Genomic DNA, 27,004 nt, shown 5'->3' on the forward strand with positions numbered 1-27,004 from the left:
TAGATGTTCTAACCAGAACATTAAGCAAAGAAAAAAAAAAAATTAAACGCATCCAGTTGGAAATAAAGAAGTAAACTGTCTTTATGTATAAAACTCCAAGCAATCTACTAAAAACTTCTAGAACTAGGAAGCCTTAAACAAGATCACAGCATATAATGTCCACATACATAAATCAAGTGAATTCCTATACACTAAGAATGAACAGTCTGAAAATAATATTAAGAAAACAATTCCACAACAGCATCAAAAAGAAGAAAATAAATTACCAAAAGCTGCAGAAAGAAATTAAAAAGGATCTAAATGGAAAGATATCTCATGTTCATGAATCAGAAGACTTAATATTAAGATGGCCAAACTCCCCAAATTAGTCTACAGATTTAACACATCCTCTCTCAAAATCCTTATTGGCTTTTTTGTTATAATTGACAACCTGATTCAAAATTCAACTGAAAATGAACAAATCTAGAACAACTGAAACAATTTTGAAAAACACAATAAAGCTGGAAGACTCTCACTTTCTAATTTCAAAACTTAATGCAAAGTTATAGTAATCAAGACACAGTGGTAATGGCATAAGGACAAACATATAGATCAATGGAATAAAATTCCAAATCCAGAAATAAACCCTTATATTTGTAGGCAATTGATTTTCATCAAAGTTACCCCAAAACATTGGTACCTCTTCAACCAATGGTGCTAGGACAATTGCATATTCACAAACAAAAATATAAATTTGGATGCCTATTTCATATCATATCCAAAAATTAATTCTGAATGAATAAAAGACCTAACTCTAATAACTAGAACCTTAAAACCCTTAGAAGAAAACTCAAGAATAAGTCATTCTAACCTGAGATTAGGCAATAGTTTAGACATGACAACAAAAAAGCACCATGACAAAAGAAAAATAGATAAATAGGACTTCATCAAAATGAAAACAACCTCTGCTTCAAAAGACAACATCAAAAAAGTGAAAAGCTGTATGGGAGAAAATATTTGCAAACCATATATCTGTTAAAGACTTGTATACAGAATATATAAAGAAGTCTTACAACTCAACAGAAACATATCAACACAATTTTAAAATGGCAAAAATCTAAGACATTTCTCCAAAGAAGATATAAAAATCACCAACAAACACATAAAAAGACAAACGTCATTAGGAAATGCATATCAAAACCACAATGAGACACAGGTTTACACCCACAAGGACATAGGAAGGAAGGAAGGAAGGAAGGAAGGAAGGAAGGAAGGAAGGAAGGAAGGAAGGAAGGAAGGAAGGAAGGAAGAGAGGGAGGGAGGAAGGGAATTAAGTAGTGATAAGGATATGGAATACCAATGTTTTTCATTTCCTATAGACAATTTACTCGAAAAGGGAGAATAAGACTAAGTACCTTACAAAGTGCTCTGACATAAATTTAAGAACTTCAATTAGTCTTCTAATTTGTGTGACCTCCTAATAATTACAACTTTTACTTTGCTACACTCATTTTTTTTATTCATTCACTATTCCATAAAAGAAAATTCAACTTTTATAGAACAATTTTTTAATTATTTACAAATATCCAATCCTGAAATGCTCTAAATTCCTTCTGATAACTGCAATTTGAATCTCCCAAATATTTAACTCTAGTATAATCATAATTTACTAACACTAAGTGCTAAATTCAGCATCTTTTTTACTGCAGACCACAAATAATGAATCAAGCATTATAATCAAGTCTATATGTAACTATTGTTTTATCAGCTAAAGTTTAACAAGATGTTCCAAATGCACAAAAAGAAAAGAGTTAAGATGACTTAGAATCACAGAAAGTTCACACTTGAACCTTAGAGGACATTGAATTCAGTCCTTGTATTTCAAAATTATGTATCTGAGATCCAAAGAAGCTAAATGAATCACCATGGTCAGTCACACTATTTATACACAATATAAGCCCATCCTATGTCATACACACATATATCTTACCTTTCTGGTGATGTCTTAGAGGTGACAGGACGCCCACGAACACTTTTTCTACTTTTATGGTCTAGAGAGAGGACCTTATTTCTTAGGCTTCTTTTCCACTGGTGGGGGAAAAACGGAATTTAATACTAAGTATAACAATATGATAATTAAGAGGCATTTAAGTTTGTTTTTATTTAAAACTTCAAGATGATTGGCCAAATTCATAGTAATTCACAGAGGAAAACAAGTGCAGTCTACAAACCCACCTGGCTCTTTTGCTAGTGTAGAAATATAAGTCTACCAAAAAAATAGAAGAAAGATATTTAAAAATCGCAAGGTAAATTTAGTCCGGAAACCAACACTTTGAGATCCTAAAGCTTATATAATTATAAAATTTTTCAAAGAGCTTAAAAAAAACAATAGAAATTATTATATGCCAAGTTAAATAGGACCTGTGATTTTGAAGTTACCATATTTATAATAATTGAAAGGGATTACAACTTGCTCCCGATGAATTGCTGCATGGAAATTTTTAGGGAAGAGTCAGACATCTTATTAACAGGGTTTATATTTAACCTAACTAGACACAAAAGTTAAAATTATTTAATACAAAACAGTATCAATCTAGACAAATTATTTATCTTCTCTTCATTAGTTACCTTACCTGAAAATAGACGTAATAATAGCTATCTCACAAGGATGTAAACATGACTATATATATATAGTCAGTTTAAAACACTGTTTTCCTGGAGTGCCTGGGTGGTTTGGTCAGTTAACCGACTCTTGGTTTCAGCTCAGGTCATGTGAGCGGTTTCATGGGTTCCAGCCCCACACGCCGGGCTCTGAGCTGGCAGCACAGAGCCTGCTTGGGATTTTCTCTCTCTCTCCTCTCTCTCTCTCTCTCTGCCCCTCCCCTACTAGTGCTCTGTCTCAATCAAAATAAACAAACTTATTTTAAAAAATCAAAAAAATAAAAATAAAACAGTTTACTCCTGAGAGATTTGTACACTGTGTTTATAGCAGCATTGTTCACAACAGCTAAAAGATAGAAGCAATTCAAGTGTCCCTTCAATAAGTGAATGGATAAACAAAATGAGGTATATACAATGAAATATTATTCAGTCTTAAAAAAGAAATTGACACATGCTACATGGATGACCCTTGATGACTGTGAAAGAACAAAAAAACTATATACATATTGGTTTCCGCCCCCAGTTCCTGGCCTAGAACTCTGAAACCCTTGTAATTTACTGAGTGATAGGAGCATCTTTTGTTATATTATTTGGTCTATGAAACCCTCCCAGGCCTCGCCCTATGTATCTCTTCATCTGGCTCTTCAGTGGTGTTATGTTGTCAAATCCTTTAATAAACTGATAAATATAAGTGTTTCCCTGAGTTCTCTTAGCAGCTCTAGCATAAATTAATTGAACCTGTGGTGGGGAGGGGGTGAAGCTGTGGAACTTCAGATTTATAACCAGTTCATCACAAGCAAAGTGACAGCTGGACTTTTGACTGGCATTTGAAGTGTTGTGGGAGCAGTCTTGTGTGACTGCACCCTTAACTTGTGGGATCTGACACTATTTCCAAGTAGTGTCAGAATTGAATTAAATTGTAGGATACCCAGTTGGTGTCACAGAGGATTGATGGGTGGGGGAAATCCACACACATCTGGCATCAAAAATTGTTGTAAATATGATGCCTGGGTGGCTCAGTTGGTTAAGCCTCTGACTTCAACTGGGGTCATGATCTCACAGTTCGTGAGCTCAAGCCCTGCATCAGATGAGCTTTAATCACACTCCAGGATGTGCACTCTCTCTCTGCACCTGGTGGGATTCTCTCTCTCTCCCTCTGTCTCTGCCCCTTACTCACTTGCATGCTCTCATGAATGAATGAATGAATGAATGAATGAATAGAAATGTGGTTAAAATGGGGTGCTAGGGTGGCTCAGTTGGTTAAGCATCCAACTCTTAATTTTGGCTCAGGTCATGATCTCATGGTTCATGAGTGTAAGCCTCACATCAGGCTCTGCACTGACAGCATGGAGCCTGCTTGGGATTCTCTCTTTGCCTCTCTCTCTCTGCCCCTCCACCACTCATGTTGTCTTTCTCTCTCCCTCTCTCTCAAAATAAATAAATAAATAAACATTTAAAAAATGGTTAAAATGATAAATTTTGTTATTTTTTCCACAATTTAAAATAAATTTTTAAAAGATAAAAAAATAATGCTTCGACAAAGCAGAAAAGAATATCCAGTGGAAAAAAGCCAGACTCCAACAAATGTTGGGAAAACCGGACAGCAACATGCAGAATGAAACTAAACCACTTTCTTACACCACACACAAAAATAAATTCAAGGGATGCCTGGATGGCTCAGTATGTTCAGTGCCGAACCTCAGCTCAGGTCATGATTTCACAGTTTGTGAGTTTGAGCCCCTCATTAGGCTCTCTGCTATTAGCACAAAGCCCACTTTGAATCCTCTGTCTCCCTCTCTCTCTGCCTCTCCCCTGCTCGGTCTCTCTCTCTCTCTCTTTCAAAAATAAACAAATATTAAAAATAATAATAATAAATAAATTCAAAATGGATGAAAGACCTAAATGTAAGACAGTAAACCATCAAAATCCTGGAGAAGAACACAGGTAGCAACCTCTTTGACATCAGCTATAGCAACTTCTTACTAGACATGTCGCCAGAGGCAAGGAAAACAAAAGCAAAAATGGACTATTGGGACTTCATCAAGATAAAAAGCTTCTGCACAATGAAAGAAACACTCAACAAAACTAAAAGGCAACCTACAGAATTGGAGAAGATAATTTGCAAATGACATAACGGATAAAGGGTTAGTATCCAAAATCTACAAAGAACTCATCAAACTTAACACCCAAAAAACAAATAATCCAGTGAAGAAAGGGAGAGAAGACATGAGTAGATATTTTTCCAAAGAAGACATCCAGATGGCTAACAAACACATGAAAAATGCTTACCATCGCTCATCATGAGGGAAATACAAATCAAAACCACAATGAAATACCAGCTCACACCTGTCAGAATGGCTAAAATTAGCAATACAGGAAACAACAGATGTTGGCAAGGATGCACAGAAAAGGGAACCTCTTACATTGTTGATGGGAATGCAAACTGGTGCAGCCACTCCGGAAAACAGCATGGAGGTTCCTCAAAAAGTTAAAAATAGAACTATTCTCCAACACAGCAATTACACTAGTAGGTATTTACCCAATGGACACAAAAATACCAATTTGAAGGAGCACATGCACACCGATGTTTATAGCAGCACTACCAACAAGAGCCAAACTATGGAAAGAGCCCAAATGTCCATCAACTGATGAATGAATAAAGAAGATGTGGTGTGTATTTATGTGTACACATATACATACACACGCACGCACATACATACACACACACAATGGAATATTAGCCATGAGAAGAAATGAAATCTTGCCATTTGCAATGATGTGGATGGAGCTAGAGTATATTACGCTAAGCAAAATAAGTCAGTCAGTGAAAGACAAATGCCATATCTTTGCACACAAATGTGGAATTTAAGAAACAAAATAGATCAACATAGAGGGGTATAAGGGGTTAAAAAAAAGAGAGAGAGAGAGAAATCATAGGAGACTCAACTATAGAGAACAAACTGAGCATTTCTAGAAAGGAAGTAGGCAGGGCATGAGCTAAATGGGCGATGTGTATTAAGAAGGGCACTTGTGGGGTACCTGGGTGGCTCCAGTTGAGCGTCCAACTTCAGCTTAGGTCATGATCTCACTGTTTGTGGGTTCAAGCCCTGAGTTGGGCTCTGTGCTGACAGCTCAGAACCTGGAGCCTGCTTCAGATTCTGTGTCTCCCTTTCTCTCTAACCCTCCCCTGCTTGCGCTCTCTCTCTCTCTCAAAAATAAATAAACATTAAAAAAAAATTTTTTAAAGAAGGGCATTTATGATGAGCACCAGGTGTTTTATGTAAGTGATGAATCACGAAATTCTATTCCTAAAACTAATATTACACTATATGTTAACTAAATTTTAAATAAAAACTAAAAAATTAATAAAAAAAAGTAAACCAATTCATTTCCACCTGTACAAAAAAAAAGTCATTTAACAAAAGAAAAAAATGTTTCAAGTAATGAAAAACAAAACACTGTCCTGAACATGACAGCCTTCAATAAACATCCTTTTTAGTTTTCCAAGCATTATGTTATCTCCTTATCATCACAGCCCTGCATGGTATAAAACATATCACTTTAATCAAAGGTAAGTGAGGCTTGACCAATGAACCCAGGTCTGACTCCCATAAAAGCCTATGTTTCTTCCAATGCTTTAATTCTAAATTATACAAATTCTCAAAAATCTCCAAGGTATCAACCTAAACATACATCTGTCACTCCCATTCCTCTACAAAATGTAAATGTATCAATATAACAAGATTAAAACTATATCTTCTCTCCATTTTCGTTATCACTGTCTTAGTTCTGCCTCTTCTTATTTGTCACCTGGACTCTTACAATGTTAAACTAATGGGATTCCCTGCCAATGGTCTCTTACTCCCTTACTCTAGCATCTAGTTCATCATAACAGTTAAATCTTTAAAAAATGCAAAACTGTTATCATTCTCTTGTTTAAATTTCTATCCTGACTACCTATAGGATAGGGAAAAAAAATTTGTTTTCATTTCTCACTTCTGTTTCCCATACATCTTGTATTCTGACCATACTAAATTATTTGTAGTTCCCTGAAAGAGCCAAGCAGTTTCATCCTTCAACATCTGTTTCCTTTTACTAGAATGTGCTTTGCCCTCCCTAATCCTCTTTGTCCATTAAGCCCCAATCTAGTACCATCAAGAAACCTTTCTCATCCTCTAGCAGAGTGAATCAATTTCTTCTACAACACCATTATAAGTTTTGTATATCCCTATTATTGATAAGACTTCTCACAATGAATTACACTATCTGTTTACATCAAAACTACCACCAGGACTGAGAATGATTTGGCTTAAGGGCTGAACTCTCAAAACTACTGTCCAATTAGGTCCTTGTAATATTCCATTAATCTCACAGTAAAATGCAGCCTTCACATTTTATGTTACTGAATTTTTTGTACTCCACTATCATATTGTAAAAAAGTTTGCCTCTATGTGCAAAACAATGGAAGTACTAGTCTTTGAACCTATAGTATTATATATTCTATATAGGAAAAAAAAACATTATTCCCACCAAAAAGGGAATAAACACCAAAATGAACTCATGGGGACAAACTGGAGATAACATTAATAGGAAGGAAATTAATTAAAATGTCATTAACTCCAAATTCTTGAATCCTATCATATTTAAGGGTAACCTGAAGTATATCTGGAGATATTATCAAATGATAACAAAATTCACTTAGACTTTGATCAATTGTTTAGAGATACTATCACACTAAAATATTTATATATTTTCTTCTTAAAAATTATAAAGGAATTACAGGCTGGGTTAATAATTTGTGTTTTTCACATATTATGATTTGTTTTTCTTTTAGTCTGTGAACCTATTATACACTAGCTCTGAAAAATAAAATCAGATAACAAAGATTTCTCCTACAAACTGATTATGAATGGGAATTTATTCACATACATATTTTGAAAGCTACCTGACCACACTATGAAACTTAAGATGGTATAAATAATTTTAATTTAAATATGAAAAAAGCTTTTGGAAGAATAAAAGACTTTGTTTACAAACAAGATCAAAGCATTCAGTTACCTAATTCTGAAGCTTTCATTCTGAGAAAAATGCCAAAATAAAATATAATGCTAATTAAAATAAAAACTCCATAGTATCCTGACTAAAAGTTTGCTTCTAAACCCTACATGCATTCTAAATGGTGTGGGGTTTACAACCTCAACTGAGTGCTTCCTTAAATATTAAAAAAGAACTAAAGTTGTATCCTAAGGAAAATACTTTGTTCACAACCATTACCACTATCACAGCTTATTGAAATAAAAATATACGATGACTTTCTAACCAATTGAGATTACTGGTCTGGATTTAACTTTTTTTTTATAGATTTTTTAAGTTTACTTATTTATTTCAATAGAGTAAGAGAGACGCAGAAAAAGGAGAGAGAGAATCCCAAACAGGCTCCATATTGTCAGTACAGAGCTTGATGCGAGGCTCAAACCCACGAACCATGAGAGCATGACTTGAGCCATAATCAAGAGTCAGGAGCTTAACCAACTGAGCCATCCAGGCAACCCAATTGATTGATTATTTATTCATTCATTCATTCATTCATTTATTTATATTCAAGTTAGTTAACATATAGTGTAGTACTGGTTTCAGGAGTAGAACCCAGTGACTCATCACTTATATAGAACACCCAGTGCTTATCCCAACAAGTGCCCTCCTTAACGTCCATCACCCATTTAGCCCATCTCCCTACCCACCTCCCCTCCAGCAAACCTCAGTTTGTTCTCTGCATTTAAGAGTCTCTTATGGTTTGCCTCCCTGTCTCTTTTTAGCTTATTTTCCTTTCCTTCTTATGTATGTTCATTTAACTTTAAATCAGAATTTCAACTCTATTGATTCTTCACCCAGTTTCCAAAGTAAGAAACATGTAATGCCAACACTGAAAACACTTGACAAAAACCATGAGCTGAAGTTATTTGCTAACCAGTATCTAGTGAACCAGTGGATGAATTATGGGATAATGTCTGAGGAATCCTGTATACTCTTCAAGCAATTTTCCTCAGTGTTTTCCCCAAACACCTTGCATAACTCTAGAAAAATATATAACCAGGAAATTAACAATGACACAATCCATGACCTTATCAAGATTTCACCTGTTTTATTTTTTTTAATAATTTTTTAAGTGTTTATTTATTTTGAAAGAGAGTGTACATGAACGGGGGAGGGGCAGAGAGAGAGGGAGAGAGAGAGAATCCCAGGCAGGCTCCATGCTGTCAATGCAGAGCCCAATGCAGGGCTCAATCCAACAAACCACGAGACCATGACCGAGCCAAAATCAACAGTTGGACACTTAACCTATTGAGGCACTCAGGCACCCCAAATTTCACATACATTTGTGTGTGCATGCATATTTAGTTCAATGCAATTTTATCATATGTGCACATCTCTGTGACTGCAACCTAAGTCAAGATATAGAACAGCTGTGTCACACCGACCTTTCTGCTATCCTTTTACAAACACAGCTACCACCTTCCCTCCCACTAACTCCTAGCTCCTGTAGACCTTGAGAGTTTTCCTAGAAATTCACACAAACATTTACATAAGGAATAAAATGAATTCTAAACACTCTATTCTATTAACTAGAAGAGAAGGGAACAATTCTCAATTCATTCTATAAGGCAAACAATTACACTGATACTGAATCCATATAGTGGCAGTACAAGAAGAGAAAACTAAAGACCAGTATCTGTGATAAGCATAAACAAAAACACTCAACAACAACAAAAAAAAATCAGTAGATCAAAACAAGTAATACATAAAAAAGAATACTACAATACATCCAATTAGGGTTTATTCCAGGACAGAAAAGTGGTTAAATATTCAAAGATCAATCCAAAAAAGAAAAAGAAAAAGACCCAACTATACATTGTACACAATAAACTCACCTTAAATATAAAGACACAAACAGATGAAAAGTAAAGGAATAAAGAGATAGCATTCTAACAGAGATCAAAAGAAAACTAGAGTAGCAATACTAATTTCAGACTCAACAAACTTCAGAGAAAGAAAAATTATCAAATTTGGAAGATACAGGGATAAAGAGACATCCTACATAATGATAAAAGGGTCAATTCTCTAAGAAGATATAACAATCTTTAATGCATATGTACTCAACAACAGAGCATCAAAATACATAAGGCAAAAACCAATAGAAATACAAGGATGAATAAAAGAATCAACAATTATAGCTTCAATTCCCCCTCATTTAGAAACAGATCCAGCAGAAAATCAATAAGGACAGAGTTAAGCTGAAAAACACCATTAATCAATTGTATCCAATTAACATTTATAGAATATTTCATCTAAAAACAGAAGAATATGCATTCTTCTCAAGCTCATATGCTAAAAGGGGAACTTATAGCATTGAATGCATCTGTTAAAAAAAGAGACAATTCTAAAATCAATAATCTAAACTTCCATCTTTGGTAACTAAAATAATGAGGAGCAAATTAATTTCAAAGAAAGGAGATGAAAATTTCTAAAAATAGGACAGAAATCAATAAAACTGAAAAGAAATCAATAGATAAAAATCAACAAAACTGTAAGTTGCTTCTTTAAAAAGATCAGTAAAATTGACACACTTCTACCCATGTTAACTAAGAAAAAAAGGCAAGCTCTAATTAGTAATATAGGAAATGAAAGAGAGGTGATCACTACTAATCCCATGGACACTATATAAAAATGATAAAGAAATGCTAAACTCTACTCCCACATATTTGATAAACTGGGCCTGTATCTTTAAAAACACAACCTACCAAAACTTGCACAATGAGAAATACATAATCTGAATTGTCTCATAGCTGTTAAATTAACTGAATCAATATTTAATACCTTCAAAAACAGAAAGCACTGGGCCCAGACTGGTTCACTGGTGAATTTTACCAAATATTTAAGGAAATCATTTATACAAATTCTCAACAATTTCTTCCAAAAAACAAAAGCAGAGGAACACTTCCAAACTCATTCTGAGGACAGCATTACCTTAATACCAAAACCAGAAAAATACATTACAAGATAATAAAGCTACACAATCTCTCTTACAAACATAGATGTAAAAATCTCAAAAGAATCAAGTCCAACAACGTATAAAGAGAATTATACACCAGAGCACCTGGGTGGCTCAGTTGGTTAAGCGTCTGACTTTGGCTCAGGTCATGATCTCACAGTTCATAAGTTCAAGCCCTACATCAGGCTCTGCACTGATAGTGCAGAGCCTGCTTGGAATTCTCTCTCTCTCTCTCTCTCTCTCTCTCTCTCTCTCTCTCTCTCTGCTCCTACTCCACTTGTGCTCTCTCTCTCTCTGTCTCAAATAAACTGAAAGAAAGAAAGAAAGAAAGAAAGAAAGAAAGAAAGAAAGAAAGAAAGAAAGAAAGAAACCAATGAAATTAAGAGTTGGTATTTTGAAAAGATAAACAAAATTGACAAACCTTTAGTTAAACTCACCAAGAAAAAAAAAGAAAGAGAAGTCAATAAATAAAACCGTAAGTGAAAGAGGAGACATTCCTAATGATACCACCAAACTACATAAGGTCCTAAGAGGTTACTATAAAAAATTACACAACAAACTAGACAACCTAGAAAAAATGAGTAAATTTCTAGAAACACAGCCTACCAAGACTGAATCATGAAGAAGCAGAAAATCTGATCAGACAATTACTAGTAAGATTGAATGAGTAATCAAAAACTCCCAAGAAACAAAAGTACAGGACAAGAGAACTTGTCTGGTAAAGTATACCAGACACTTAAATAATGATTATTACCGATTGTTCTTAATTTCCTCCAAAAAAGAGAAGAGCAGGAATCACTCCCAAACTCATTTTATGAGGCCATCAATACCCTAATACCAAAATCAGACCAGTACACTCAAGAAAATTTCAGAGCAAAATATCTGATGAAAACAGACACAAAAATCCTCAACAAAATATTAGCAAACCCAATACAACCACAGAAAAGAATTATATACCATGATCAAATAGTACTTATTCCAGAGATGAAAGGAAGGTTCCAACATCCACAAGTCAATCAATGTGAAATACCACATTAACAAAATAAAAGATGGAACGTATGATCATCTCAAAAGATGCAGAAAAACCATCTGACAAATTCAACATCCATTCACAATAAAAACTCTCAGCAAAATAAATATATATGGAATGTACCTAAACATAATAAGACCATGTATCACAAGATGACAGCTCCGATCATATTCAATCATGAAAAGTTCAAAGTATTTTCTCTAAAATCAGGAAGAAGACAAGGTTTCCAACTTCCCACACTTTTATTTAACAGAATACTAGAAGTCCTAACCAAATCTTGCATTAGGCATGCATGCATGCATAAAAATTTAATAACAGACAACCAAATTAAAAAGAAGTAAAGTTGTCTCTATTCACAGATGACATGATGCAATACATAGAAAAGTTTAAAGGGGCACGTAGGTGACTCAGTTGGTTGGGCATACAACTCTTAATTTTAGCTCAGCTCATGATCTCACAGTTCGTGGGATCAAGCCCCATGTCAGCACAGGGCCTGCTTGGGATTCTCTCTTCCTCTCTCTCTCTGCCCCTCCCCAGCTCGCTCATACTCATGCTCTCTCTGTCGCTCAAAATATATAAATAAACAGAAAAAAAAAGCTTAAAGATTCCACCAAAAACTGCTAAAACTAATCAACAAATTCAATAAAGTTACAGGATACAAAATCACTATCCAAAAATCAATTTCATTTCCATATACTAACAACAAAATATCAGGGATATTAAGAAAATAATCCCATATATAAACCAAACAAAAAAAAAAAAGAAAAACCTAGGAATAAATTAAACCAAGATGAAAGTCCAATACAGTGAAAATTATAAGGCGCTGATTAAAGAAACTGAAAAAGACATAAATGAAAAATATCCTGTGCTTATGGATTAGAAGAATATTGATAAAATGTCCACACTACTCAGAGCAATCTATAAATTCAATGCAATCCCTATCAACATTCCAACAGCATTTTTCACAGAAATAGAACAATCTTAAAATCTGTATGGAACAACAAAAGACCCCAAAAAGTCAAAGAAGTCTTTAAAAAGAAGAAAAATGCCAGAGGCATCATATTTCCTCATTTGAAACTATATTATAAAGCTATAGTAATCAAAACAGAATGGTACTGGCATAGAATGGTACACATACATCAATGGAGCAGAACAGAGCCCAGAAATAAACCCATGCATATATGTTCAATTAATATATAAGAGGAGCCAAAAATAACACAATGGGGAAAGAAGTCTATTCAATAAATGGTGCTGGGAAATAGTCATATGTGAAAGAATGAAACTGGATCGCTATCTTATACCATATACAAAAATCAACTCAAAATGGATTAAAGACTTAAACGTAAGACCTAAAACCATAAAACTTCTAGAAGATGGTAAGGTCCTTAACAGTGGTCTTAGGAATGGTTTTTTGGATCTGACATGTAGGCAAAGGCAACAAAGAAAGAAATAAGTAGGACTATATCACACTAAAAAGCTTCTATACAGCAAAATGAAAAGGCAACGTACAGAATCTAAGAAATTATTTGAAAATCATATATCTAATAAGAGGTTAATATCCAAAATATTTAAAGAACTCATAAAACTCAGGGCACCTGTATGGCTCTGTCAATTCAGCATCCAACTCTTGATTTTGGCTCAGGTCATGACCTCACAGTTCCGTGAGTTTGAGCCCTACACTGGGCTCTGTGCTGATAGCAGATAGTCTCCCTCTCTCTCAGTCCCTCTCTAGCTTCCCACCCCTCTCAAAAATAAGTAAAAACAAACCCAAAAAAATTGAAAAATGGGCAGAGGGTCTGAATATTTTTCCAAAAAAGACATACAAATGAGCAATACCTACATGAAAAGCTGCTCAACATCACTAATCATCAATGCCTGTTAGAACCGCCATTATCATAAAGACATAGACATAACAAGTGCTGGCAAGGATGTGGAGAAAGCGGAATCTTTGTGCACTGCAAGTGGGAATGTAAACTGGTGCAACCACTAGGGAGAACAGTATAGAGGTTCCTCCAAAAAGTAAAAACAGAACTACCATATAATCCAGCAATTCCACTTCCACTTCTGAGTAGTTATCCTTAGGAAATGAAATCACCACTTCAAAAAGATATATGCAACCTCATGTTCATTTCAGCGTTATTTAAAATAGCTAAGACAGGGGCGCCTGGGTGGCTCAGTCAGTTAAGCCTCCGACTTCAGCTCATGTCACAATCTCGCAGTCCGTGAGTTCGAGCCCCGCGTTGGGCTCTGGGCTGATGGCTCGGAGCCTGGAGCCTGCTTCCGACTCTGTGTCTCCCTCTCTCTCTGCCCCTCCCCCGTTCGTGCTCTGTCTCTGTCTCAAAAATAAATAAACTTTAAAAATAATAATAATATGGGGCGCCTGGGTGGCTCAGTCAGTTAAGCCTCCGACTTCGGCTCAGGTCACGATCTTGCGTGAGTTCGAGCCCCGCATTGGGCTCTGTGCTTACTGCTCAGAGCCTGGAGCCTGTTTCAGATTCTGTGTCTCCCTCTCTCTCTGCCCCTCCCCCGTTCGTGCTCTATCTCTGTCTCAAAAATAAACTTTAAAAAAAATAATAATAAAATAAAAGAAAATAAAATAGCTAAGACATGGAAACAATATGTCCACCAATAGATGAATAAAGAAAATGTGGTATGCATACACAATGGAATATTATCCAACCATCAAAAAAAATCTTGCCATTTGCACAACATGGATGGACCTTGAGGGCATAAGGCTAAGTGAAATAAATCAGACCAAAAAAACAAATACTGTATGATCTCACTTATATGAAGAATCTGGAAAAAAAAAAAAAAATCTGAAGTTATAGAGAACAGATTTGTGGTTGCCAAAGGTGGGGAGTGGGCAAAGTGGGTGAAGGGGGTCAAAATGTACAAAGTTTTAGTTACAATATAAATAAGTCCTGGGAATGTAATATACAGCATGGTGACTTAATGATATTGGGAATGTAATACACAGTATGGTGACTTACTGATATTGATTGTTCATCTGAAAGTTACTAAGAGAGTAGATCTTAAAAGTCTCATCATAAGAAAACTGTGACTATGTGTGGTGATGGATGTTAACTAAATTTACTGTGCTAGTCATTCTGCAATATATACATATACCAAATTATGTTGTATACCTAAAATCAGTACAATGTTATATGTCAGTTACATCTCAATACATAATAGTATCAGTATTGACTCATCAATTGTAATAAATGTACTACACTAATGCAAAGATATTAATAAATGAAATTGTGTGAGGGTAACAGGGGAGGGGGAATTAAGGGGTTTATGGGTACTACCTGTACTATTCCTTCAATTTTTCTGTAAACCTAAAATTACTCTTAAAAAATAGATTCCGTTAATTTAAAAAAGCAAATAAACTGGGGCCACCTGGGTGGCTCAGTTGGTTAAGTATCCAACTTTGGCTCAGGTTATGATTTCACAGCTCAGGACATGATTTCACAGCTTTTAAGTTCGAGCCCCACATCAGGCTCCATGCTGACAGCTCAGAGCCTGGAGCCTGCTTCAAATTCAGTGTCTCCCTCTCTCTCTCTCTCTGCCCTCCCCTTCTCACACTCTTTCAAAAATAAATAAACATTTTTTACAAAGTAAATAAATTGTGAATACCAAGTGCTAAGAAAGATACAGAGCACCCAGAACTCTCCATACATTGCTGGTGGGAATGCAAAATCATATAACCACTATGGTAATCAGTTTGGCAATTAAATATATACTTACCATAAAATCCAGGATCCCACTCCTAAGTATTTACCCTAGAGAAATTAAAACTTATGCTCACAAAAAAAAAAAACATGTATGCAAATATGTATAGCAGCTTTATTCCCAATTGCCAAAAACCTAGAAACAACCCATATGAATGTCAACGGCGGAAACAGATAAACTACTGACACACACAAAAACATGAAGGAATTTCTTTTTTTTTTTTTAATGTTTTATTTATTTTTGAGACAGAGAGAGACAGAGCATGAACAGGGGAGGGTCAGAGAGAGAGGGAGACACAGAATCTGAAGCAGGCTCCAGGCTCTGAGCTGTCAGCACAGAGCCCGACGCAGGCTCGAACTCACGGACCATGAGATCATGACCTGAGCCAAAGTCGGATGCCTAACCGACTGAGCCACCCAGGTGCCCCAAAACATGAATGAATTTCAATGGCATTATGCTGAGAGTAAAAGTCATTCTCAAAACATTACACATTCTATGATTCCATTTGTGTGACATTCTGGAAAATGTACAAGTATAGCTACAGAAAACAATGTTACCATGGGTGAAAACTGGAGCCACAGAAAAATTACATAGGGACAGCACCAGGGAATGTTTTGGACTGATAGAACTATGTATAGTATCTTCATTGTCATAATACTTCTATGAGCCTGTACAGAACTTGTAACTCAGAGCTGTACACTGAGAAAAAAACTATAAATACAAACACACACACACACGCACGCAACACCTTTATTATTGTGGTGGTTGCAAAAGCATATACACTTGTCAAAATTCAAAAAGAATTAAAATGGATTAACTTAATTGTATATAAATTAATTCTCAATAAAATTTATTTTTTAAATTAACGGTGAAAAAATTGAACACACACTTCACAAAAAAAGATATACAAAAGCCAATCAACATATAAAATGTTTTAATGCCATTAGTCACCAGGAAAATGCAAATTAAAACCAAGTCCAAGGGCACCCGGGTGGCTTAGTCAGTTGAAGATCCAACTTTGCTTTCAGCTCAGGTCATGATCTCATAGTTGTGAGATCAAGCCCTGCATTGGCTCCACACTGCATGTGGAACCTGCTTAATATTCTCTCTTTCCCTCTCCCTCTGCTCCTCCCTGGTGTGTGCACATGCACACACTTGCTTTCTCTGTATATAAAAAAAAGGAAAAAAAAGTCCAAAAGTCTATCAACAGAATTAAATAAACTGTATTATGGCCACATCATGGAGTATGATTTAGCAATAAAAAGTAACAAACCACTGATCGATGCAAAACAGGGATGAAATGCAACATTTTGCTGAGCAAAAGAAACAAAGCACAAAAGAGTATATGTTGTATGAACAGGCAAAACTATCCTACAGAAACAGAATTCAGAAAAGTGGTTGCTAGTAGTGGGCTAGGGACTGGGAGAGAGGAAAAGATAAGATACAATGGAAAGGGGCACAAACAACTCTCAAGGTTCATGACTGCTCTATTCCTCTGGAAACACTGAACATCATTTCTCACACTGTAGGGAACTATTTTTGAGCAGGATTGGTTACATATGTCACATTAGTCAAACTTATTCAATTATATACCTAAGACCTGTGTAACCTATTTCATATCATTTTATCTCAATAAAAATCACAAACATGTAAATAAAGGAGTTAAAATTCTACTAAAGACTATGCAAGGTTATCTCTTTGTTGTACATTGAAACCCTCTAAAAACAATTTAAAAAAGGGTGTGTGAGAGAAACAATAAAGCAAGATACTGGTACAGCCTCAAACTCTACAAACTATGAAGCATACGTAGCAAACGTTGTGAAATCTAAAGTAACAAGACAGCATGGCAATGCTGACACATGAGCCACTTCAAATCTCAAACAGAATACAGATTTCCAAAAAGTAACACTAACTTAAGGAAGACATCCAACTAGGGTGGGAAACTAGTCATGGGAAAAGAAAGTATGTCTCTGAAAGATCTTGTTTCACTCATTGGGTTAGAAGGAACTAAATAAATAAATGGTTAGTTTCTCAGGAAAAGGAGACTCCTGAAATAAACAGTTAAGGAAAAAGAGAAGGCAGAAGACTATAACACAAACACTTAATATCCAAAGAGCTCTCAGGTGATCCACATCTACCTCTTGAAAGCCAAAAACTAAGGAAGACATGTATGACTGAAGGGTTAAGGAAAAAAAGCATTTAATAAGATACTGCTTAAGAAAACAAACCCAACAAAAAGCCTACGTCTACTACCAAGGGGCAGTGTATGTGTGTGTGTGTGTATGTATACTTAAAATTATATATAGTATATATAACATTTATTCCACAATAAATTCAATGTCCTAACAAAATACATACATGCAAAGTGATTAAGTTTTCTTTAAAATTATTTTTTTCTTCCTATTAAATTGGCAACAATTTTACTGTGTGATAATATCCAGTGCCAGTAAGTTTCTAGCAAAATGGGAGCTTTCATTGGTGGCAATATAAATTAGTGCACAGTTTCTGTAAGACAATTTTGCAATGTTTATTAAAATTTAATATACAAATTCCCTTCAACCCAGTAATCCCACTCAAAAATAGTTTTCTACATATGAAAAATGATATTCAAAAAAAAATGATGTTTGCTGCAGCAATGTTTCTATTAGCAAAACTCTGGAAACAATCTAATACCAGTGCACTAAGTAAATTATATATGGTGACAGATGGTTAACTACGCTTGTGGTGAGCACAGCAAAACATACAGAGAAGCTGAATCACTAATGCTGTACACTTGAAACTAATGTAATATTGTGTGACAACTATATTCAAAAAAAATTTTTAATTATAGAATTTTTATATTTCTAGAGTACTACAAAGCCAAAAATAAATAAATAAATAAAGGAAGTATATCTAAATGTGTTAAAATAGAAAAAAAAATTTAAGAAATATTAAATGCAAACAAAGCACAGAACAGTGTAGATTTCATGATCCCTGTTCTGTAACAATCAAAAAATAATATAAGTTATTATTTTTATGGGCATATGTATTTTTTTTCTTGAAAGGAACGAAAAAAAGCTATTAACAGTGGTTGCCTTTAGGAAAAAGGAACAAAGATTCTTTAGTCTTTTCACCTGTACCTTTCTATACACCCCAAATTTTCTAACCTTACACAATTTCTTTTCTGTCAACAGAAGTCATCTTGACTCATTTATCATTTTTTTATACAAAATCAAAAAAGAGAAACAAATGTATTATTTGATGATGTGAACTGAATTGTGCTCCCCATACCCATCCTATATGTTGAAGTCCTAACTGTCAAGACAACTGTTTGTGGAGATGGGCTCTTTACAAAGGTAATTAAGTTTAAATGAGGTCATAAGGGTAGGGACTTACTTAACCCAGGGATTAGTTTGCTTTTAAGAAGAGAAGCACCAGGATGTAGGTACACAGAAAAAAAGGTCATAGGCAGACACAGCAATAAGATGGCCATCTCTAAGCCAAGGAGAAAGGCAATAGAGAAATCAACCCTACCAGCACCTTGATCTTGGACTTCAGCCTCTAGAACTATTGGGAAATAAATTTCTGTTGAGCCACCCACACCATGGTATTTTGCTACATGAGCCCTAAGGAAATGAACACAGGCTCAAATGGATAAACTGGAAAATCTGAGAAAAAATCTATTTTTAAAAAGTGACCAGGCAACAGAAAAAAATATATATACTTAAAATGTGCCATCTTAAGAGTTATTCACAAAAGCTCCATAAAAATGCTTAATAGTGATAAAATTAAAGTTCAAATTTATAATCAGAATATCTTCTAAAGTACAGTTGTGTCACATTTTAAAATATACCCTCTATAATTTACAAAACAAGAGCAAAAGAGCAAATGATTCTAATAAGCTTAATATTCTTGTAAATTTAAAATACATTATACAATAATGAGATTTAAATTTCAAGAAAACACTCATGCAAAATAAGGTATACTTAGATTTAAACTAAAGGAGACCCTAACTTCATCACTTCAACAAATACCAGAAATACACTAATTAAAAACTTGGGATTAAATAACACAAAAAACCCAAACAAGGACATATAAAAAAATGAAAACTCAATTTTATTAAAATATTTTAAACATCACCAGACACCTGGGTGGCTCAGTCAGTTAAGCATCTGACTTCAGCTCAGGTCAGGATCTCACAGTTTGTGAGTTCAAGCCCCATGTGGGGCTCTGTGCTAACAGCTCAGAGCCTGGAGCCTGCTTCAGATTCTGTATTTTCCTTTCTCTCTGCCCTTCCCTGCTAGCATTCTGTCTCTCTTTCTCAAAAATAAATAAACACTGGGGCACCTGGGTGGCTCAGTCGGTTAAGTGTCCAACTTCAGCTCAGGTCATGATCTAATGGTTCGTGGGTTTGAGCCCCGCATCAGGCTCTGTGCTGACAGCTCAAAGCCTGGAGCCACTTTGGATTCTGTGTCTCCCTCTTTCTCTTCCCCTCCCCCACTCACACTCTTGTCTCTCTAATATAATTAAGCATTTAAAAAATTAAAAAATAAACATTAAAAAATGTTTTAATATTTTCAACATACTAAATAATATTATGTACTTTAAAAAAAAATAGTTTTTATTTACCCCCTGCAAAGGGAGATCCCAGCGTTCTGAGCTTCTGAGTTTGGACAGTGATGACTGAACACGAACATCCTCTGATTTTGCATTTAACATCTTTGTTATCTGAAAGCAGAATGAGAAAATAATTGATCTAACTGAAATATAAATAAGAACTGAATCAGCTAACAGAATCATTATATTACCTGCGTTAATATTTTACTATCAGTTTATCAGTTTTTTTAAATAAGCTCAACACCTAATGTGAGGCTTTAACTCACGACCCTGAGATCAAGACTTGCATCGTGTACTAAGCCAACCACATACCCCATTTTGCTATTAGTTTTAAGTAGTTTTAAATTCCGTGGTTAATTTATAGGCAGTTTAATATAATTTTATTCTAAAAACCTCTCATTCAGTATTAAGGTAGATAAATAAAGTATCACAATAGCTTCCTAACTATAGTTAGGCTTTGCCTAGTATGAGCAAGCCATACTATATTCTCTTACCTACAGTCTCTATCCCTTCTAATCTTTCAAATACTATCCCTGGGGTTCTTTAGTACACAAATCTAAATATGGCTACAATACTTAACATACAACAACCACACCTACTACATACAGATAAAACTCTTAACAATCTGGGCTCTTTAACATCACCCACCCACACATCACAAACTCTACATCCCACCACACTGTTTACTCAACCTCCTTCAAACACATCATATTATTTCATATCTCTAGACCTTTGTATGTACTGCTCCCTTTGTAAGTATGTATGAAGAATGCCCTCCCCTCTACTTGTCCCTTATAAAACACTTCAGATTCTGCTCAAAATTTGTCTCCTATCCACACAACTGTCACTCCCAAACCAAGGTATTCCTTTCTCTGGGTGTTAGTAGTTGGTTCATTTTTATTACACTATTTATATTACATGTATCATACTATATTATAAATATTTGTCTATATGTCCATCTTCTTCTCCAGGCTATGGAGGTCCTAAAGCAGAGGACCCTAACTTAGTCACCTTTAGATCTCTGAAGTGTATGGCTCATGTATGCTGTATAAACAAATGAATGTATGGATTACAACCACAAGTTTGAAATCATTTGTTTAGAATTTAAATACCTTAAATTTCACATTAAGAGAAAGTTATAAATGATAGTTAAGCATCAAATTCAGCCTACAAAATATAACATAATAAATACTATATCAACTACATCCATTAGCAATCCATAAAATGATTTCAGTGAGAGTAAAGTGTAAGTCATGAGAACACAGTAAATTTGAACAAAGGTTATCGCAACCCTTATTTCACAGCAATCTGAGTTGATCCTCCAAGGCACTAATAACTTCTTAATTACTTATACCTAATCTGTATTAAAAGGTACCTATTTTTAAGTTTTCATCTGCAAAAGACAATATTATCTCTAAGTCATTTCCTTCATATTCTTAATTAGGGAACAACAATTGCTTCCTCAAAGGGTAACGATAAGGTCTTCAGGCTGTTCACACCCATGGATTCGCTGTGAGCAGGTTATTTAGCCTATATTGGATAATGTGGCATATTATATTTCTCCAAAAATGGCCACACCGATATTCCACATTCCACATGCTCTTCTTACAATGTGACAATGACAGTCCTCCAACATCAGGTGCAGTTTACGTTCCTTCCCCTTGAATCTGGGCAGACCTGTGACTTCCAAGGCTAGATCATTAAAGGTAATACATATATTGCTTCAGCCTGGCTTTTGCATGCTTCTGTGTTCTCTCTTCCTTCCTCTCTTTTTTTTCCCCCCTTTCCCTCAATACACATTCCTCAGGAGACCTGAGCCAATAGAAAAAAATCTTGGACACCCTTAAGCCACTATACTGGAAACATCGAAAAAGAAATAAATCTACACCAAGATACTGAATTTTCTCAGCACAGGAATCAAGAACAGTGAGTGAGCAAGCCTTCAAAGTGATCAAAGGCCCTGACCTCCAAGTCAACCTAGCTAACTCACAAGTGAAAAAAGAAAAGTTATCTCCAATTGAACCATGCCCAGACTGCAGATTCCTGAATAAAATAAGTTCAAACCACTAAGTTTGGGGTAAGTAGTTACATGGCCCTTATAATAACCTAAAAAGTTGCCCAGTTCAGGGAAACAATCAGCAGAACTAGAAGGCAACCTATGGAATGGGAGAAGATATTTCTGAAATACTTATTTGATAAAGGGTTAGTATCCAAAATCTATAAAGAACTTATCAAACTCAACACCCCAAAAACAAATAATCCAGTGAACTATTGCGAAGAAGACATAAACAGGCACTATTCCCAAGGAGACATCCAGATGGCTAACATGAAAAGATGCTCAACATCACTCATCAGGGAAATCCAAATCAAAACCACAATGAGATACTACCTCACACCGGTCAAAATGGCTAAAATTAACAATTCAAGAAACAACATATATTGGCAAGGATGTAGCAAAAAGGGAATCCTCTTACACTGTTGGTGGGAATGCAAACTGGTATAGCCACTCTGGAAAACAGTATGGAGGTTCCTCAAAAAATTAAAAATAGAACTACCCTACGAACCAGCAACTGCTCTACTGGGTATTTATCCAAGGGATACAGGTATGCTGTTTCAAAGGGACACGTGCACCCCACGTTTATAGCAGCACTATCAACAATAGCCAAAGTATGGAAAGAGCCCAAATGTCCATCGACTGATAAGCGGATGAAGAAGATGTGGGGTATATACAAAATGGAATAATACTTGGCAATCAAAAAGAATGAAATCTTGCCATTTGCAACAATGTGGATGCAGCTGGAGTGTATTACACTAAGCAAAATAAGTCAATCAGAGAAAGACAAATATTATACAATTTTACTCATGTGTGGAATTTAAGAAAAAACAGATGAGCATAGAGGAAAGGAAGTAAAAATAAGTTAAAAATAGGGAGGCAAACCATAAGAGACTTTTTTTTTCATAAGAGACTTAAATAGTGAGAGCAAAATGAGGGTTGCTGTAGGGAAAAGGGAAAGGAAATGGGCTAAATGGGTGATGGGCATTAAGAAGGGCACTTGTTGGGATGAGCACTGGGTGTTATATGTAGGTGATAAATCACTAAATTCTACTCCTGAAACCAATACTACATTATAAACTACCTTGGATATTAAAAAAAAAAAAAAAGTTACCCAGTTCAAACTTGTAGGACAGTAACTAAAATTTAGAAAAGTACTGCGTATTCTGTAAAATTAGTTTCTTATAAAATACTGCTGATGTCTTCTGTAGAAGATTTTTTTTTTTTAATTTTTTTTCAACGTTTATTTATTTTTGGGACAGAGAGAGACAGAGCATGAATGGGGGAGGGGCAGAGAGAGAGGGAGACACAGAATCTGAAACAGGCTCCAGGCTCTGAGCCATCAGCCCAGAGCCTGACGCGGGGCTCGAACTCAGGGACCGCGAGATCGTGACCTGGATGAAGTCGGACGCTCAACCGACTGGGCCACCCAGGCGCCCCATGATTTTATATTCTTTTTCCACAGTAACTTGTTTTCAATCATTTTACCTATGAATGGCTTATACTGAGTATCAATGAATTATTTACCCTAATAAATATTTATGTATACTTCCATTAGGACAGACACAAAATATAATTTATCCTATATTCAAAAAGGGCAGTTCTTGGGGCACATGGGTGGCTCAGTTGGTTAAGCATCTGACTTCCTGATTCCAGCTCAGGTCATTATCTTATGGTTTGTGAGACTGAGCCCCGTGACGGGCTCTACACTAACACTGTGCAGCCCACTTAGGATTCTCCTCTCCCTCTCTCTCTCTCTCTCAAAAATAAACAAACATTAAAAGAAAAAGGGCAGTTCTCTATTCCCTCCAAAGTATAGACACATGAAATATGGATATTTATTAAAACTCTATAAACTAGCATTAAAGGCTTTGAAAATAAAAGTATATATAAATATTTATGAAAAGGGATATAGACCACATATTATTTTAATATAGAAAAACCAGAAATAATAATAAAAGAACAATAATACAAAATTATGGCAAAATTAAACCAAGTAAGATACTATTCAGTTGTTATTAAATAACATGTTCCAGAAGATTAATGATATTAAGAAATTATTTTGGGGGAGCCTGACTGCCTCAGTCAGAAAAGCATACAACTCCTGATCTCAGGGTCATGAGTTTGAGCCCCACATTGGGTACAGAGATTACCAAAAAAAATAAACTTTAAAAAAAAAGAAATTATTTCAAATAAAATATGTATAAAAGAAAAACACAGATTCAGAATGATCTTTCTTTATAAGGCAAAAAAAAAAAAAATCCATGAATAGAAATAAAATGTGAAAGGCTGTACATAACAATGTTTGACAGTGATTATCTCTAGTGAGATGAGATGAATTTTATTTTCATTTTTGTGTTTTCTAGCTTCCAAATGTTTTGATAGGAATACAATGCAACTGTTAAAGGTAAGGGAAAAAATATTAATATTTAAAGCTCCAGAAAAGCCTCTGCTGTAGCTTCCTGATTAATAAATTATAGATTTAAATCTCTCACACTAATATTGTATACAAGCATAGGACAAGAAGGTTTAAGGTACAACTAACTACTGTCAGTTTTTTCCACACTCACTTTTTTCTTAATGACTAACTGATAAAAAAAATAATGTAAGCCTTTTTGCAACAACCTGATCTATTCTTACACAAATTTTAATCATGGTCTCAGCTGTGTACAACCAATAAAGATTCTAAGCTACTCATGATTCTATAAAGCATATATTATAATTCCATTTACAAGAATCAGAAGGGACTCCTAACACTCTCAAGTATTTCAACAGGCTTCTAATAAAGATTCAAATTTAAACTTTTAAGGCAAAAATGGGTTCTAAATCTCCTTCCCTTCACATTACACTTAAATATATCAATAGAACTCTAATAACTTCCCCAAAACAAAGCTCAAGAACATTTATTTTACTTACTAATGTTCAAATGTAATACTAAACAAGCTCTTCAGCAGATCAAGTCATGTAGTCACCTTCAGGTTCATTCTATACCTGATTCATTATAGTACAGCCTTCAAAAAGAAAATGCTATCAAAAGCAGATAAACCAGGAGAAAAAAAAGATGCTGGAATCCACTGACAAGTTACACATTACTAACATATGCTCATTAAATTGTTCAGGCTAAAATGATCTCTGCCATGTTCTTAATACAGAACTTCAGAATCTTAATTGCTTACTTATTCAGATACTACTTAAATATAAAGCTATTATTTAAAGAAAATTGGGGGTCTGTCCAAAGGTATGGCTATTACTTACCAAGGAAGAATAAAAGTCTTATTTTTCAGGGTGCTTGGATGGATCAGTTGATTAAGTGTCGGACTCTTGATCTCTGCTCAGGTCATGATCTCATGGTTCATGAGATTCAGCCCTCTGAAGTGCAGAGCCTGCTTAGAATTCTCTCTCCCTCTCACTCTCTGTCTCCCCATCCCCACCCTCTCAAAATAAATAAATAAATAAATTTTTAAACTCTCATTTTTCAATATTCAAACTAGAATAGCAACTTCCTCATATGTAAATCCAAAAACTATGGATCTCCCCATTAGCAGAATTCAAGGTATTCACACTCTTACTTCACATATACCAAGATATCAGCTTTGGGGCACCTGGGTGGCTCAGTCAATTAAGATTAAGCATATGACTCTTGATCTCAGCTCAGGTCATGATCTCATGGTAAGTTCCAGCCCACACTGAAAGGAGACTGCTTGGAATTCTCTCTCTGCCAATCTCTCTGCTCCTCCCGCCATGTGTTTTCTCTTTTTTTCTCTCTCTCTCCCTCCCTCTCTCTTTCTCTCTCAAAATAAATACATAAACTTGAAAGAAAAAAAAAAAAAAAACAGGGAGCGAGAGGGTGAACAGCCTTGAATTAACCTACATTCAGCTATTAAAAGGCCAGTGGCACCTGGGTGGCTCAGTCAGTTAAGCGTCCGACTCTTGGCTTCACTCAGGTCATGTCTCACAGTTTGTGAGTTGGAGCCCCGCATCAGTCAGTCTCTGCGCTATAAGCTTGGGATTCCCTCTCTCTCCACCCCTCCCCTGCTCATACTCTCTCTCTCTCAAAATAAATAAACTTAAAAAAATATATCCAAAAAAAAAAAAGGCCAGAAATAATTTAGGAAATAATGATGTTCCAGAGATTTAGCTACAAGGATAACGACTACAGCACTGTTCATAATTTCTTTTTTTAATTAAAAACAATTCAAGGGGTGCCTGGCTAGCTCAGTTAGTAAAGCATGTGACTCCTGATCTCAGCGTCATGAGTTTGAGCCCCATGTTGGCCGTAGTTTACTTAAAAAACAAACAAACAAACAAAACTCAGAAATACAATAGGATATTGATTAAATTAACTGTGATACACCCATATAACTGAATACAATGTAGCCATTAAAAATGTTTGCTACTGTTTTCCTGACACTTATGCCTAGTATAGTGTCCAATACATGTTAAGTACTCAACAAATATCTACTGAGCCATACTTTAAATTTGATTTCAGAAAATGATGTTCATAATATATAGTTAAGCAGAAAAAGCAAATTATAAAACAGTATTCTGTGGTTTTCTATTTTTTAATATTTAAATATGTGTTTGTTATACATGGATATGCAAATAGAAAAACTAGGTGGGAATGCAAGCTGGTGCAGCCACTCTGGAAAACAGTATGAAGGTTCCTCAAAAAATTAAAAATAGAGCTACCCTATGACCCAGCAATTGCACTACTAGGCATTTATCCAAGGGATACAGGTATGCTGTTTATAAGGGACAGGAAACTATGTAACTATGTACTATGTAACTATTAGTTATATGCTAACTAATTTGGATGTAAATTAAAAAAAAAACATAAAACAAGTTAAAATAAAAACAAAACAAAACAAAAAAAGTAGGAAAACTAGGAAGATATATATCCAAA

At 35.1% G+C, this 27,004-nt stretch overlaps 1 protein-coding gene across 7 annotated transcripts in view; it reads right to left on the reverse strand.

Annotated features, from left to right (window-relative positions):
• Positions 1–27,004, reverse strand: part of SENP7 (SUMO specific peptidase 7) — a 155,601-nt gene that overhangs the window by 119,340 nt on the left and 9,257 nt on the right. For 6 of the 7 annotated variants that reach the window (XM_023260102.2, XM_023260100.2, XM_023260099.2 and 3 more), the window contains 2 exons: positions 20,061–20,159; positions 1,970–2,067 (listed from right to left, as the gene is read on the reverse strand). In XM_023260102.2, coding sequence (XP_023115870.2) covers positions 1,970–2,067; positions 20,061–20,159 — 197 coding nt within the window. Of the gene's footprint in view, positions 1–1,969; positions 2,068–20,060; positions 20,160–25,356; positions 25,500–27,004 lie in introns of those variants that run through there. The other variant, XM_045036863.1, reaches the window with a different exon arrangement.

Source organism: Felis catus, chromosome C2 (genome assembly GCF_018350175.1).
Source record: "Felis catus isolate Fca126 chromosome C2, F.catus_Fca126_mat1.0, whole genome shotgun sequence".
Lineage (NCBI taxonomy): Eukaryota > Metazoa > Chordata > Mammalia > Carnivora > Felidae > Felis > Felis catus.